The 15,727-nt window shown below is 41.1% G+C and overlaps 1 protein-coding gene across 1 annotated transcript in view; it reads right to left on the bottom strand.

Annotated features, from left to right (window-relative positions):
* The window catches only part of LOC117513625 (vacuolar protein sorting-associated protein 13B-like), a 1,146,044-nt gene that overhangs the window by 184,870 nt on the left and 945,447 nt on the right, over positions 1 to 15,727 (bottom strand). Inside the window, 1 exon segment of the mRNA XM_034173849.1 lies at positions 10,873 to 11,034. Within this exon segment, the coding sequence (XP_034029740.1) occupies positions 10,873 to 11,034 (162 nt within the window).

The following is a 15,727-nucleotide window of genomic DNA, read 5'->3' as shown; positions in this document are numbered from 1 at the left end:
ATTACGTACACTATCCTGTGTTGCCAGGCACAACCTGGAACTTGTGCCATGTCGACATTGCAGGTAAAAACAGAAATAAAATGAGCTCATAATGTTAGCAGTCAGCTCTTTAATTTGGGATTTTTGTGTATTGCTGCAGTGCATCTTTTATTATTGCACATTATTTGCTTCTTGATGTGATTCCTTTGAAAGTTCTATATAAGTAGTCAGGTTCAGGACCTCACAAACTAGTAAAAAAAAATTACTTATATTCCAGAAAATACAGTACATATCAGTCAGTCATAAAATCAAACTATGGTACTGTATGCTAAGTCTGTCTGGAATAGACAGTTCTCAAAAACTAAGCAGCTGTGAAAGGAGGAGACTAGTGAGGGAAGCCACCAAGACACAAAGACAATGCTGAAGAAATTACATGCTTCTGGGGATATGACTGCAGAAAATTTTATGCAAGTGATGGACTCCCTTAACAAAAACTGCACTTTTACAAAAGGGTCGTCCTGGTTCATTCTCATTAATGGGCCCTTCTGTTTCGTTTGGGTTAAACCCAAAACATTCCTACAGGGGTAGAGCTGTGGAGTTTATTCAGATTTATTTTTCCAAATTTTCCTACTGGAATTATGCAGATATTATACAAACAAATATTTTTCCACCCTGACGGAATCCAACAGAATCCACCTACCACGTGAATTACACTGAAATCTAATGAAATGAATTTGAGAGAAAAAAAAAAATCCCAGCCAAAATGCTGGTGTAATCAGCTCCTTCTTATTTCTGATGACATCAGCAGGGTGGGGCCGTCATAACAGATTCAAAATTAAGGCTGTAAAATTTTGGCAGATCTGCCAATCAATGCTTCCTTGGCAGTGCTAGAACAGAAGAGTAAATACATTTTTGGCTGTGCCACCGCCCTTGTGTGTCACGACGTCAAAGTGCGAGTGTTACGAGCACGGCTCATCTTCCGCTTCCCCGTCCTCCTTGTCCACCCCTTTCTCTAGAAGGCCTGCACAGTATCCCTTCTCGACAACTCCCTGGAAGCCTCCTTTTAATTTCTCATATTTCCCTGTCTATTCTGTCCTCATGTCTCCTGCTTTACTCCCACCATCATTCTCTCCTCCCATCTCACGCTTTTCACGGTGATCTCATGTTCAGTAAGTCCTCAGAGGGAGCCAAACAGAAAGAGAGGGACAGATTACAGCAAATTAGGAGTGCTGCTTTTTGTGTACGAGTACATGTCTTGGGGACAGGTCAGCTGGGACACACACACCATACCAGAGGCATGAGGACGGGGTGATGACCTGCATTTGAGACAGGCTCCAGGCCTCCCAAGACAAGAGCGGCCATTAGCAGACGGGAGAGGTCGTACTTCACTGTGCATGCGTTTTCTCCACTCTGCGCTGTAACAGGTAGCCTCACTCTGCGGTGCGCACGCGGCGGTGTCATCTGCACCGACAGACGATCTGTTTATATTTAACATCACTCTCTGAAACCCAGCAAACAGGGTTTTTCTAAAAAAATATAAACTTTGACAATCACATTAATAATACAATGCAATTTCATATTTAATTTTACAAGCATCATACCTGCTTGTGCACATACAGACTGTATGTGCCCAGTACACTGACAGTAGCCTTTATATATGAAATTCATCCTTTTATATTGATGCACATTCGTGAACTGTCCAGTAGGCGCCAGTGTTCATCGTGTTTCTTTTGACAGAGAATCCAGATTAGCGTTCACTAATTTGCAGCATAGCTGAACAGTTTTGATATCATCCCCAGCCACCCATTCTATCCATTCTTTGTTTCTGGTTTTATTTTCCTGTTCTGTTGTATATTTCATCCCACATTTGGAGACATAGGGGGGATTATGTGTCTAAACATATTTGCCATCTTAAAACAATGTTCTAAAATGCAGTTGTTGCATAGTTGAATTTTGAGTAGCCCTTCACTAATCTACAGTACGTATGAAAAGTTTTGAAATCATGCGCAGCGACACATTCAACCCAATCCTTAATTCTTCTTCTTCTTCTTGTCTTTCGGCTGTTGCCGTTAGGGGTCGCCACAGCAGATCAATCGTTTCCATCTCACCCTGTCCTCTGTATCTTGCTCTGTCACACCAACCACCTGCATGTCCTCTCTCAGCACATCCACGAACCTCCTCTTTGGTCTCCCTCTTCTCCTCCTGCCTGGTGGATCCATCCTCAGCATCCTTCTCCCTATATACCCTGGGTCCCTCCTCTGCACATGTCCAAACCATCTCAATCTCGCCTCTCTGACTTTGTCTCCAAACCGTCCCACCTGAGCTGTCCCTCTGATATGTTCATTCCTAATCTTGTCCAGTCTTGTCACTCCCAAAGAGAATCTCATCATCTTCAGCTCTGCCACCTCCAGCTCTACCTCCTGTCTTTTTGTTAGTGCCACTGTCTCTAAACCATACAACATAGCTGGTCTCACTACTGTTTTGTAAACTTTCCCCTCACTCTTGCTGATATTCTTCGGTCACAAATCACTCCTGCCACCTTTGTCCACCCACTCCACCCTGCCTGCACTCTCTTCTTCATCTCTCTACCACACTCTCCATTACTTTGAACAGTTGACCCCAAATATTTAAACTCATCTACTTTCACCACTTCTACTCCTTGTAACTGCACTATTCCACTGGGCTCCCTCTCATTCACACACATGTACTCAGTCTTGCTTCTACTGACTTTCATTCCCCTTCTCTCCAAAGCATATCTCCACTTCTCCAGACTAGACTCAACTTGCTCTCTACTCTCACTACAGATCACAATGTCATCTGCAAACATCATAGTCCATGGGGACACCTGTCTGATCTCATCCGTCAACCTGTCCATCACCACTGCAAACAAAAAAGGGCTCAGAGCTGATCCTTGGTGTAATCCCACCTCCACCTTGAATGAGTCAGTCATTCCGACTGCGCATCTCACCGCTGTAACACTATTCTTGTATATGTCCTGCACTACCCTAACATACTTCTCTGCCATTCCAGACTTCCTCATACAATACCACAACTCTTCTCTTGGCACACTATCATAAGCTTTTTCTAAGTCCACAAACACACAATGTAACTCTTTCTGTCCTTCTCTGTACTTTTCCAACAGCATTCTCAGAGCAAACACTGCATCTGTAGTGCTCTTTCTCGGCATGAAACCATATTGCTGCTCACAGATCTTCACCTGTTTTCTAAGCCTAGCTTCTACTACTCTTTCCCATAACTTCATGCTGTGGCTGATCAACTTTATGCCTCTGTAGTTACTGCAGCTCTGCACATCACCCTTGTTCTTGAAAATAGGAACCAGCACACTTCGTCTCCACTCCTCAGGCATCCTCTCACTTTCCAAGATTTTATTAAACAATCTGGTTAGAAACTCTACTGCCATCTCTCCTAGACATTTCCATGCCTCCACTGGAATGTCATCTGGACCAGCTGCCTTTCCACTCTTCATCCTCTTCATAGCAGCCCTCACCTCTTCCTTGCTAATTTCTTGTACTTCCTGATTTACTCTCACCACATCATCCAGCCTTTTCTCTCGCTCATTTTCTTTATTCATCAGCTCTTCAAAATATTCCCTCCACCTTTTCAGCACACACTCCTCACTTGTCAGCACATTACCATGTGCATCTTTTACCACCCTAACCTGCTGCACATCTTTTCCAGCTCTGTCCCTTTGTCTGGCCAATCGGTACAAATCCTTTTCTCCTTCCTTACTATTCAACTTCTTGTACAGCTCGCAATATGCCTTTTCTTTTGCTTTTGCCACTTCTCTTTTCACCTTACGCCACATTTCCTTGTACTCCTGTCTACTTTCTTCATCTCTCCGACTATCCCAAAACTTTTTCGCCAACCTCTTTCTCCTTATGCTTTCCTGGACCTCTTCATTCCACCACCAAGTCTCCTTGTCTTCCTTCTACTGTCCAGATGTCATACCCAGTACTGCCCTAGCTGTCTCCCTCACCACATCTGCAGTACTTTTCCAGTTGTCCAAAATTGCTTCCCCTCCAACCAGTGCTTCTCTCACCTGCTCGCTAAATTTCACACAACAGTCTTCCTCCTTCAGCTTCCACCATCTGATCCTTTGTTGAGCTCTCACTCTCTTCTTCTTCTTTACCTCTAAAGTCATCCTACAGACAACCATCCTATGCTGTCTAATGACACTCTCTCCTGCTACCACCTTACAGTCTATGATTTCTTTTAGCTTGCATCTCCTATAAAGAATGTAGTCCACCTGTGTGCACCTTCCTCCACTCTTATATGTTACCCTGTGCTCCTCGCTTTTCTTAAAGTAGGTATTCACCACAGCCATTTCCATCCTTTTTGCAAAATCAACTACCATCTGTCCTTCCCCATTCCTATCCTTGATACCATATCTACCCATTACTTCCTCATCACCTCTGTTCCCTTCACCAACATGCCCATTGAAGTCCGCTCCTATCACCACTCTTTCATGCTTGGGCACACTCTCCACCACCTCATCTAACACACTCCAGAAATCTTCTTTCTCCTTCATCTCACAACCTACCTGTGGGGCATATGCACTGATGATATTCATCATCACCCCTTCAATTTCCAACTTCACACTCATCACCCTGTCAGACACTCGCTTAACCTCCAACACACTTTTAACATACTCTTCCTTTAAAATGACCCCAACACCATTTCTCTTCCTGTCCTCACCATGGTACAACAACTTGTACCCACCGCCGATGCTCTTGCTCTTACTTCCCTTCCACTTGGTCTCTTGCACACACAATATGTCTACCTTTCTCCTCTCCATAATATCAGCCAGCTCTCTCCCTTTCCCAGTCATACTACCAACATTCAAAGTCCCCACTCTCATTTCCACCCTTCTAGTTTTATTCTTCTCCCGCTGTTCGTGGCAACGTTTTCCTCCTCTTCTTCGTCGTCTTCGCCCAGCAGTAGCCCAATTTCCACCGGCACCCTGTTGGGCAATAGCACCGGTGGCGGGCGTTGTTAACCCGGGCCGCGACCGTTCTGGTATGGGAATTCGATTCTGAGTCTGCATAGTTGGGTTGGCTTGTTTTACGCCGGATGCCCTTCCTGACGCAACCCTTCTCATTTATCCGGGCTTGGGACCGGCACTCAGAATGTACTGGCTAATTCTATTTTTACTTATCTGTTTTGTTGTATATTTCATCCCATATTTTGCCATACAGTCAGCATGACATATCTTCCTACAGTTGCTAGCTTGACGTGTTAGCTAAATGTAAAACCCCTTTCATATAGAACGCATGTCCGTAGTAATCACTGGCATGCTATACTCACCGGCAGTCACCAGCACAGGCAGTGTGCGCCTGCTGTATGTGTGCGGTATGTGACCTCTGCATGTGTGCAGCGTTCAGTGGCATTTAATGTAATATGTAACCTCTGGCCAGTGTTTTATCAACTTTGTCTGTTTTTAAATATTTTTTCATAAATTTGGAGTTTTTCAACAACCTGGTGTGGTGTGTGCATGGTACATTAGTGGCGTGTAAGGGACACCAAGTAGTGGTGTGTTTATGGCGGATGGTGGTGAGTTGGGTGGTGAGTGCTACACATGCCTCCAGACACCACAAACACAGCATCTGTGTGAGAAGGACCTGAAGGTGGGCACCGTATCCAGCAGGTGGCAGAAACATCTATGGGATATTACACTGGGCTATTTCCTGTTTTTTTATTCATCTGTTGCATCAAAGTTACTGACATCTAATGGCTTTATCCTCATTGTGTGTTCTTTTAATTTGATGAGCTATGAGATGATACCATTTATTGTTTTAGAGTTACTGCCTGCTCAAACTGGCCAGGATGGACTAATCCACCCACTGACTCATCAGCTCTTTGCTGTTACCCGTGCAGGAAATAGGCAAACTCAAAAGAATGTCTCCTCATAGTCTCCACATCAGATAACATGCTCTGTCCTTGGGCTTCATGTCAGCAGGGAAAACACTCATCTACCACTATGACACGTTTTCACCATTTAAAGAATAAAGCAAAAATGAAGACATTCTTATCACAGTGTGATTTCAAGAAGTTGGCACATGCTTTTAGTTCAAGCAATTGAATTACACAGCGGAGTCCTTGAATGCATTTTATTTTTCCTTGGATTCATGGTCTTAAACAGAGGTCAGCTCTACTGTGGTCATTAGACAGCAGAAAGCGACTGCACCATAAACTACCATGGTGGTCTGTGATGTCATCTTTGTGTATCATATAGTGCACCTGTGGTGCAACTGTATGTTGTGAACCCAAATTAAACAGGTGGTCTAGTCATGGGATGGTGCATGTATGGGGGCTTTCTACACCTGTGTGATATGACAGATGATTGAGTGGATGGAAGATGATGGAGGAGGAGGAGCCACTGAAAGAATGAGGCGCTCAACTGCATCACCTCAGGGAGCTGTAGTAGATTCTGCTCCCATATATGATGTGCACTTTCACACACTGCACGCAGATCTGGTTCAATGGCAAAAAAAACCTCTCACTTCTATAAGTTGAGACCTCACTCGTGTGAAGCACCTTGAGGCAGTGTTGTTGTGATTTGGAGCTATATGAATAAACATAAATTGAAATTGAAATTCTGCCACCTACTGAGTCCACCACCTAAATAAAAATGCACCAGTTTCCAGCACACATGGCTCTTAGAGGGAACAACAGATGGTGGAATTCATATTACACTGACAATACACCAGTACAGGCCTTGAGGTCCATCTGACTAGCCCTTATCCCCAGAAACATATAGTGTACATATAGCATGAAGCAGATGAGTCTACAACTTCCACTGGACAAGACACGAGTACATTACATGTTGCTTCCCCAGCCAAGGCTGGTACACATTTACAGCTGGATGGATTGGGGCAAAGCAGATGAAGTGTCTTATTGAGGACACAGACAGGTAGCCCGGAGCACACGCTTGGAATCAGCATCAATGGAATTTGGTAAAGGAGAGGATCTTGACCGTTTTGAACTAATCAGCAATCCTGATTACAGGATAAATGCAATCAGGATTACAGATTGGGGATTAACGACAGGATCAGGTTCTAAGGAATTAACATCAAAGATCATAGATCAAAGACATAATCTACCACTTGATCCACACCACAATTCAATAAACTCTTCCTTGATCCAAGGCCTACCTCTGCAGGATATCTCTCTCATGTCTGTTTGAGATATCCTTCTGACCCCCACCCAACAAATTAAGACATGCAAACAGAAATGAAAACATAACCTTCTTTGCAAGACACCATTATTCTGCAGCAACTGGACTTCTTACTGTTCTTAACAGTTTAAGAATTTTAGCATTAAATAAATGGACATTTTGCAGAACAAGCTGAAACTTTGAGGATAGGTTATTAAAAGTCCTCACAAATCCCCCTGTGCCTTCTTCAAAATATATGATGATGTACAGGGCCACCAATTCACTTTTTGCTAAACATATATTTGTTTCTGGTTTAATTTAAGTGTCTACATGTATGTATTAAGACATGAGAAATGCTTCATAATGATCATGTAGAGGTTTCAAGGTTTTCCCAGATTTCCCCTTAGCTTATTTCTTCTTTTCAGTCAGATTTCACATATTTGACACACAAAAAACCTACCACCAATGTTTGTCAAGTTGAAGAGAATAAGTGAGAATGTTTAAGAAATGCTCACCGAGATATTTTTATCCTATCCATAAGCAAATGCTTTGGGCTGATAATGAGTAAGTGTAAGGCAACCTAAGTATGAGAATTCACAGCACAGTCCATAGAAGCTCGATCTAAAATGTTAAAATCTGAATATTATTTAAGGTGTTCATCTCTAAAACCTGTAGATAATCATGGGAAAGAGTTTAATCTCTAAAACATATATTTAGATACCTAAATCAGGTTCCTAACATTTCAAAATGCAAAGATCTGTAAAAAAAAAATAAGGCGTCCATTTTGGATGCCATCTTGGATTATCAAAAAGCCACAAGTGGGATTGTCTTGGACTTTTAGTATGTGAATCTAAACAATTTTATCCTGAAAATTTTAGCTTGTTCTCCAAAATTTTCCTTTATTTGGCCATTTTTGGGCTCATACTCTTGGACTATTAATGATGTTTCACTACTTAGCCACATAGCTTCTTCAGATAGCAACCATGTTTTCTAGCTCAGCTCCTACAAAAACAATGAGATAACATTTACTTGACAATAAATCAGATTCGTCTGACACTACACAATGAGAAGTGATGGAAAATGAATAAGGTAGTTAATTAAATGAGAGACTGTAAGAGGAATGTGCTGAAATGGAGAGATGGTACATGACTATATAAAAATGTCTGGAGATGTCTGAAGAATGGAGGGTCACATTAACCACAGTTATACACTCCAAAGGTTCATGGGACTTTAGGAAAACACCATTAAGCCTGATGACGCACCTGTACACTCGTTCACGAGAGCCACAAAAAACACATTTGCAGAATCAAGTAGCCATTAAAGAAATGAAACCATTTCTCTTATCAGTGTCATTATTTTTGTAACCTTAAATTGTAATTAGGAGTGTATGTGCTACAGTTTGCTCCAAGGCTGACAGATTGGTGCTATTTTATCATCCAGCTCAGTAAGTTAGCTTATTGGCAAAGATGCACTGCTCCTTATTTATCTACATTCACAAATCACAGTCATCTTGATAGCACATATTTTATATCCTGCAAATACATAATGGAATAACACATGACAGAACTATCTTGGAATCACATTCTTCATCTATGATGACATCTGGCGCATTTGTACGATTCTTCTTCCAAAAACATCCCTGAAAACACAAAGGTCATGTTGACTTGGAGCTAAAATGAGATGTGCTATTTGCGCCGCTGATTTGCCGGACTGCCACTTTGGAAACATGCGTCTGCGGGCGTGCATAAGAATTTGTTGGAGAGTGAGGTAAGAGCAAAGATTAACCACGGTCTGTGATTAATACAACTTGACTTACTGACTTACTGCGAGCAATTACGGCCATGTCTTTTCTCAAATCTGACTTTCTCACACCCGCTGAGAAACGTAAGGGGGTCCTGAAACGTGCACATCAAACACACACACACACACACACACACACACACACACACACACACACACACACACACACACACACACACACACACACACATAAACACAAACACACACACACACACACACACACACACACACACACTCCAGCTCACCACCCTCTGCTCAACCTCGGAAACCACAAAGGGTTAAATATAATCAATCTTCTTTAACAATGCTGTCAGGGCATTGTCTGAGACACTGATGTGACGGTGTGCGTTTATGTGTGTGTGCAGCTGTTTTTGTGTGTTTACTTCACAGTGTGTCTACAGGATGTGTGTATGTTAACACCATATTCTTTTGGACCGTCAGTGTGAGAACATTTTTGCATTATGAGAACATTTTGGAGATACTTTGAGAGGGTTAAAATTAAACTTAAGGGCTCATTCTGCTTGATGTTTGGATGCCTGCAATGTTGATGCACAGACGTGACTTGTAAATGTTTAGAGCTTTTTACACTCTGTATGGTCTTCAGTTCTCGGAAAAAGATTAGGATCATCTCCACCAGGGGGCAGCATATTAAAAAGTGAAGCTTACATGGCACTGTTCCATAAAAGTCATTATAATGACAGTTAAAACTGCAATGTTCTGAAGACAGTTTTTTTTATTTATTTTTATTTTTTTATTAATGGAAAGATGATAAAAATGGGGTTGTCTTATATCCAGAGACGAGACTTCTACTTGTCTACAACAGTAGGTGGCACCAAATACATAGGACTGAAGTGACCTGCCCCACTAACCAGCTTACAGTGCTGGGTGATGGAGAGAATGAGTAAGTTAAACCAGCAACTACAAAGCTATGAGACAAACCTTAAGTTCATGGTGATAAATCCAGCAGTCATCAAACAGCTCTCAAGCAGCCAAGAATATGGTGTGAGGGTGTCATGTTAGAAGATTGTGAACCCAAAATGATCATCTTAGAAATGGTATTGTCAGAAAGGTTGATGGTTTTTCTAAACACAAAAGTGTGAGAGTGTGTGATTGGAAAAAAGAAATGAGAGACTGTCCATTAAATGTGCTTGTATGAGTGTCATTTGGTATTCAGGAAATCTTTTTCAAAAAAAAAAAAACTTGGGGATGGGGAGGGGGTTATCAAGGTTGTCTTATATTCAGACGAATATGGTATTTTGGCACTCTATGTGTTACACACCCCTGGCTTTTGTAATTTTGTATAAACAGATGGTTGAACCTGTCGTTCATCTCTGTAACAGTCGTGCGCTGCGTGTTAGCACACATTTCTGTATCTACACCCACTATACTAACCACTTCCCAGCTTGTTCAACATTTACTCCTGTGTGAGGAACCTTGGAGTGATTTTTGACAGCCATTTTAAATTTGATAAGCAGATCAGTGCTGTTGTTAGAAAAAGTTTCTTCCATCTCCGTCTCCTAGCCATGTATATTTCTCTAGAATTTACCTTGAGAAGGTTATTGATGTCTTTGTCACAAGCAGACTAGATTACTGTAACTCTCTGTACATTGGCTTGGATCAGACCTCTCTAAACCGCCTCCAGCTTATTCAGAATGATGCTGCTCATCTTCTTTCAGGAAAGAAAAAGTCCAACCATCGTACTCTTCACTGGCCTCCGGTTCATTACCGGGTTGATTTTAAACTTCTTTTAATTGTTTTTAAAGGCCTCCATGGCCTGGCCCCAGTGTATCTTTCTGAGCTTCTTTTTCCTTACACCCCAACCAGAGCCTTAAGGTCTTCTGACCAACTGTTGCTGGAGGTGCCTAAAACCAGATTAAAGACGAGACACCCACTATTGTCCATCTGTGCACTTTATCTACCTGAGGAGACTTGTGGGATCTCCAGCTGTACTGGTGACTGTGGAGGCTGGCAAGCAGCACGTTCTCGTCTGTGTCCACCTGGCCAAAACGAAGGGTCTCGTGGGTATCATTGCAGATCACGTAATGACTGTATACAAGCTCCTCAGCTTCCAGGTTCCCATTCTGAGAGAAAACATGATAGCAAGGGGATAAGAGGTGAATAGAGACAGCAGATACATGGTCAGAAAGCAGAAGATGAAAAAAAAAAATCACAATAAATTTATTTGCATACTATTTAAAAATAAATCATGCTCATTGGCAAATAGAGGGAAATGCATAACCTCCTCGACAGAGCTAACCATTGCATTATCCATCTATCCAACCAAGATTCATTGAGGACATGGACACATGGGATTGACATGGGAGCTGTTGGTTGGAGCCTATGGATTAACACACCATCCTGTGCTCAAACAAAACTGTGACTCGCTAGTTGTCCATTTTACTGGGACTCATGGTTGCTTACTGGACCTTCAATATTTCTATCTCTGCATGTTTGACAAATAATTGTTGTGTGTTTGTTTTTTGTTTGTTTGTTGTTGTTTTGTATACATGATCACCCCACTGAGTCTGGTCTGCTTGACGTTTCTTCCTATAATCATAAAACACTTGAAGGAGTTTTTCCTGACCACTGTTGCTTGCTCAGGGGCTGGGTAAGGTTAGACCTTACTTGTGTGTAGCACCTTGTGGTGAGTTATGTTACGATTTCATGCTGTATAACTAAAATTAATTTAACTGAATCATATCAACAATTTGAAGAATTGAATAATTTTATCATGGACAAAATATTGACAGATTTTACAAATCTCTTTTGGGCAGCATGGTGGCGCAAGAAGTTGGTGCATATATGTACATATGTGCATATATGTATATACTCAAGTTTCCCGCTTTAAAGTCACATATTATATGAAATGCACATAACCATGGAAAGTCCATCCTCCCCCTCTTTTGCCAGCTCAACCTTTTGGAAAATGTTTCCACACATAGGCCAATCAGAGGTTTTCCCTCTATGATGTTATCAGTTAAAATTAGCATTAGATGCATGATTTTAACATCTCTGCAGTCCCCTCACACACTGGACACAGACTGTTTAATCTCCTCCCCTCTGGTTGAAGTTACAGAGCTCTGTATGTCAAAACAACCAGACACAGGAACAGTTTCTTTCCACAGGCCATCACACTGATGAACAATTTAACCTGCCAAAAACTCATTCATTCATATTCCTCATGCACAACTTCAATCTGCTTGTCTGTTTCTCCTTTGCACACATTTTTATTGCACATTTTATTGTATTTGCACATTTTTATTTCTACATTTTTAATGTCAATTATTCAGTGTTTAGTGTATATTTATACATACCTGTACAGAGAGTGCAGCTCAAACTGGAGTTAAATTACATGTATTCTTGTGGATACTTGGCAAATAAAAGGTATTCCTTTGACACAGTGGCCCATGCAATTGTGCTGCGTCGTCTCGAGCAGCGTGTGGGCATTATAGGCTCTGTTCTCACCTGGTTTAGTTCTTACCTCAAAGAGTGGAGCTTTTCTGTGCAGCTGGGCCACTTTTCTTCAGATGTGGCCCCACTGACCAGTGGAGTCCCTCAAGGCTCCATTCTAGTTCCTATTCTTTTTCTTTTGTTCATGTTGCCTCTTGGCGGTATCTTTCGAAAATACCAAATATCTTTCCATTGCTTCGCTGATGATGTCCAAATTTACCTGCCATAAGGTCATTAGGCAATGACCCAATGCAGCCATTGTTGGATTGTTAAGTGATGTTGAGTGAGGTCAAATATTGGATGAGTGCTATCCTAGTAAATCTTAATGAATCCAAGATAGAGGTTATCCAGTTTGGGGGGAGCACTTCCACAGCCTGCTCTGCTGATGTCCTGGGTCCCAACATTCGCTCCTGTGTGAGGAACCTTGGAGTGATTTTTGACAGCCATTTTAAATTTGATAAGCAGATCAGTGCTGTTGTTAGAAAAAGTTTCTTCCATCTCCATCTCCTAGCCATTTATATTTCTCTAGAATTTACCTTGAGAAGGTTATTGATGTCTTCGTCACAAGTAGACTAGATTATTGTAACTCTCTGTACATTGGCTTGGATTAGACCTCTCTAAACCACCTCCAGCTTATTCAGAATGCTGCTGCTCATCTTCTTTCAAGAAAGAAAAAGTCCAACCAGGTTACGCCAGTCTTGCTACTCTTCACTGGCTTCCGGTCTGTTACAGGGTTGATTTTAAACTTCTTTTAATTGTTTTTAAAGCCCTCAATGGCCTGGCCCCAGTGTATCTTTCCGAGCTTCTTTTTCCTTACACCCCAATCAGAGCCTTAAGGTCTTCTGACCAACTGTTGCTGGGGGTGCCTAAAACCAGATTAAAGAGGAGAGGTGACAGAGCTTTTGCAACGGCTGCCCCACGGCTCTGGGACAGTCTCCCTGTTAATATTAGATCATCCCTGTCACTACAGACTTTTTAATCCTCTCTAAAAACCTATTTCTTTTCTCTGGCGTTTCCTAAATGAGCAATTAGAGCTCTGTTTCACCTTAGTATTTCTTCTGTTTTTCCTGTTGATTAATGCTGAAAAATTATACCTTAATTGTAGTCTTTCGGTAGCATGGCCCAAACAGAGGGTCACCCCTTTGAGTCTGGTCTGCTTGAGGTTTCTTCCTCAATATCACCAGAGCAAGTTTTCCCTTACCACTTTTGCCTGTGTGCTTGCTCTAGGGGTTGATAAGGTTAGACCTTACTTATGTGTTGCGCCTAAGGTACCTTTGTTGTTATTTGGTGCTCTGTAAATAAAATAAATTAAATTAAACCAAATTAAATTATTTCTTACTACTTTTTACTCTTTATTTACTTTGTCTTTTATTTGTTTTATTGCCTGTTGTAATTTTATTGTTATTTTTAATTCATTTTTTTTTACGATTGGGGATAACTCGGTTGCCTTTTTTTTTTATCTACAGCACTTTGGTCGACTGCTCTCATTTTAAACGTGCTTTAGAAATAAAGGTTGAGTTGAGTTGAGTATTCCAATTCTGATTTATATACTTTATACTGATAAAGTTGAAAAAATATCTTGGGGTGATCTTTGCTTCAACACTGTCTTTTGGTCCACATATTGGAGAGATTACAAATAATTCTTTCATCTGCATGATATAGCAAATATGTCTATTGCTGATGCAGAGACATTGCTACATGCTTTTATTTCCGTGAGAATTAATTAATGTAGTCTTTCTGTTTTGCCACACACTAATATTAAAGACCTTCAACTGGTTCAGAATGCTACTGCTAAAGTTCTAACCACGACATCTGATCATATTACCCTGGGTTTGGCCTCACTTCATTGGCTCCCTGCTGATGTGACATTTTAAATGGACCAGCACCTTTTTACTGAGTACATGTAGTAAAGCCTTATGTGCCGGCCAGTGCTCTGCACAGGATTACTGTGTGTGCCTCAGGTAAAGAAGACTGTGGGCCAAAGAGCCTTTTCTTACTGTGGACCTTTTTTATGGAATAGCTTGCCACTTGGGATTAAAACCAGACTGAAAAAACATCTGTAGTAGGTCATCTTTGTTAGTGTGTACTGACTGGCTGTGTTTACATAGTGTGCTGTATGTTATATTATGTGTTACAATGGGCTTTGTTGTTTTGTAAAGTGTTTCATTTCTATTGCTTTATTTATGTGTAACTATATATGTTAAAGTGCTTTGAATTGTAGAATTTTGAACTAAAATGTCCTAAATAATTTTTTCTGACAATCCGTTTATTTTTTTGGCAAAGAAAAAAGATCCTCAGCATAAAGTCAAAGAGATATAAATTTGCTTTTACCCCTCACTTTTAACATTCGGTAACCAACACTGTAGACCTTTAAACAGATTCTATTATTTATTTATTTATTTATTTTCATTTTTACCCGAGGCCAAGAAAAATATGGCCAGCTTTTATGAAGGCCTTGCATCCATCTGTCCGTCTGTCTGTCCGTCTGTGCTCAGCATAAGTCCAGTCCTATTACTGCCAGGGTCTTCAAATTCACAGGGAACATTCTTGGGACACAGACCTTGGACAAGTTCAAAGATGGCTAACCTTGACCTATTTTAAGAGGTCAAAACGTCACATTCTGTTTCCTATTTTAATACTAAGAATCATGCAAATCCACTTTTTTTTTGGGGGGGGGGGGGTTGGCATTCTGGGAAGGACATAGTGATAGCCAATCAGAGTAGAGAGGCACTATGACATCACTTGCTAGTCACTCTCCGGCTGCTAGCTAATCCAACTTGACAGAATCCGCTCCAAAATTACTGCATTACTGTGTAAATATAACATGTTTTTCATATATTACGTAAAAGCCAGTGAGAAAAAAAATAGTTCTAAAACTAAACACGCTGTTTTTGTAATCTGATAACACCTCTGGATTGATTTACAAGACATCTCGCAGACATCAGTATTCACACGCATTACATGCAGTCAAAGGTAACTTCCGATCTGTTCAAGCGCTCATGTATGTGCACACGCACACCCTCCTGCAGACGCCGCTAAAAGGTACATTCTCATACAGCTGAGGGTATTTTTGCATTGCGTTATATTTTTATATGTTATATGATTTATTTTTTTTGTTTTTATTATTCCGTTTCATGGACGTCTCTGCTCACTGTAAATATTATAAATTTTATGTCTTCATGTACACTGTGACGTGGTTATGTTTGGCCACTTACTGCAAATCAACTTCACTCTTGAGGGACAAATAAAAGTTGAAGTAAAATGAAAACATAAAAGCACCAGAGCGGTATTACCTCCACATGGGGAATAACAGCAAAAAAACTT

Source organism: Thalassophryne amazonica, chromosome 7 (assembly GCF_902500255.1).
Source record: "Thalassophryne amazonica chromosome 7, fThaAma1.1, whole genome shotgun sequence".
In the NCBI taxonomy this organism is placed as follows: domain Eukaryota; kingdom Metazoa; phylum Chordata; class Actinopteri; order Batrachoidiformes; family Batrachoididae; genus Thalassophryne; species Thalassophryne amazonica.
The sequence above is the reverse complement of the archived record's forward strand: the minus strand, read 5'-3'. Positions and strand labels throughout refer to the sequence as shown.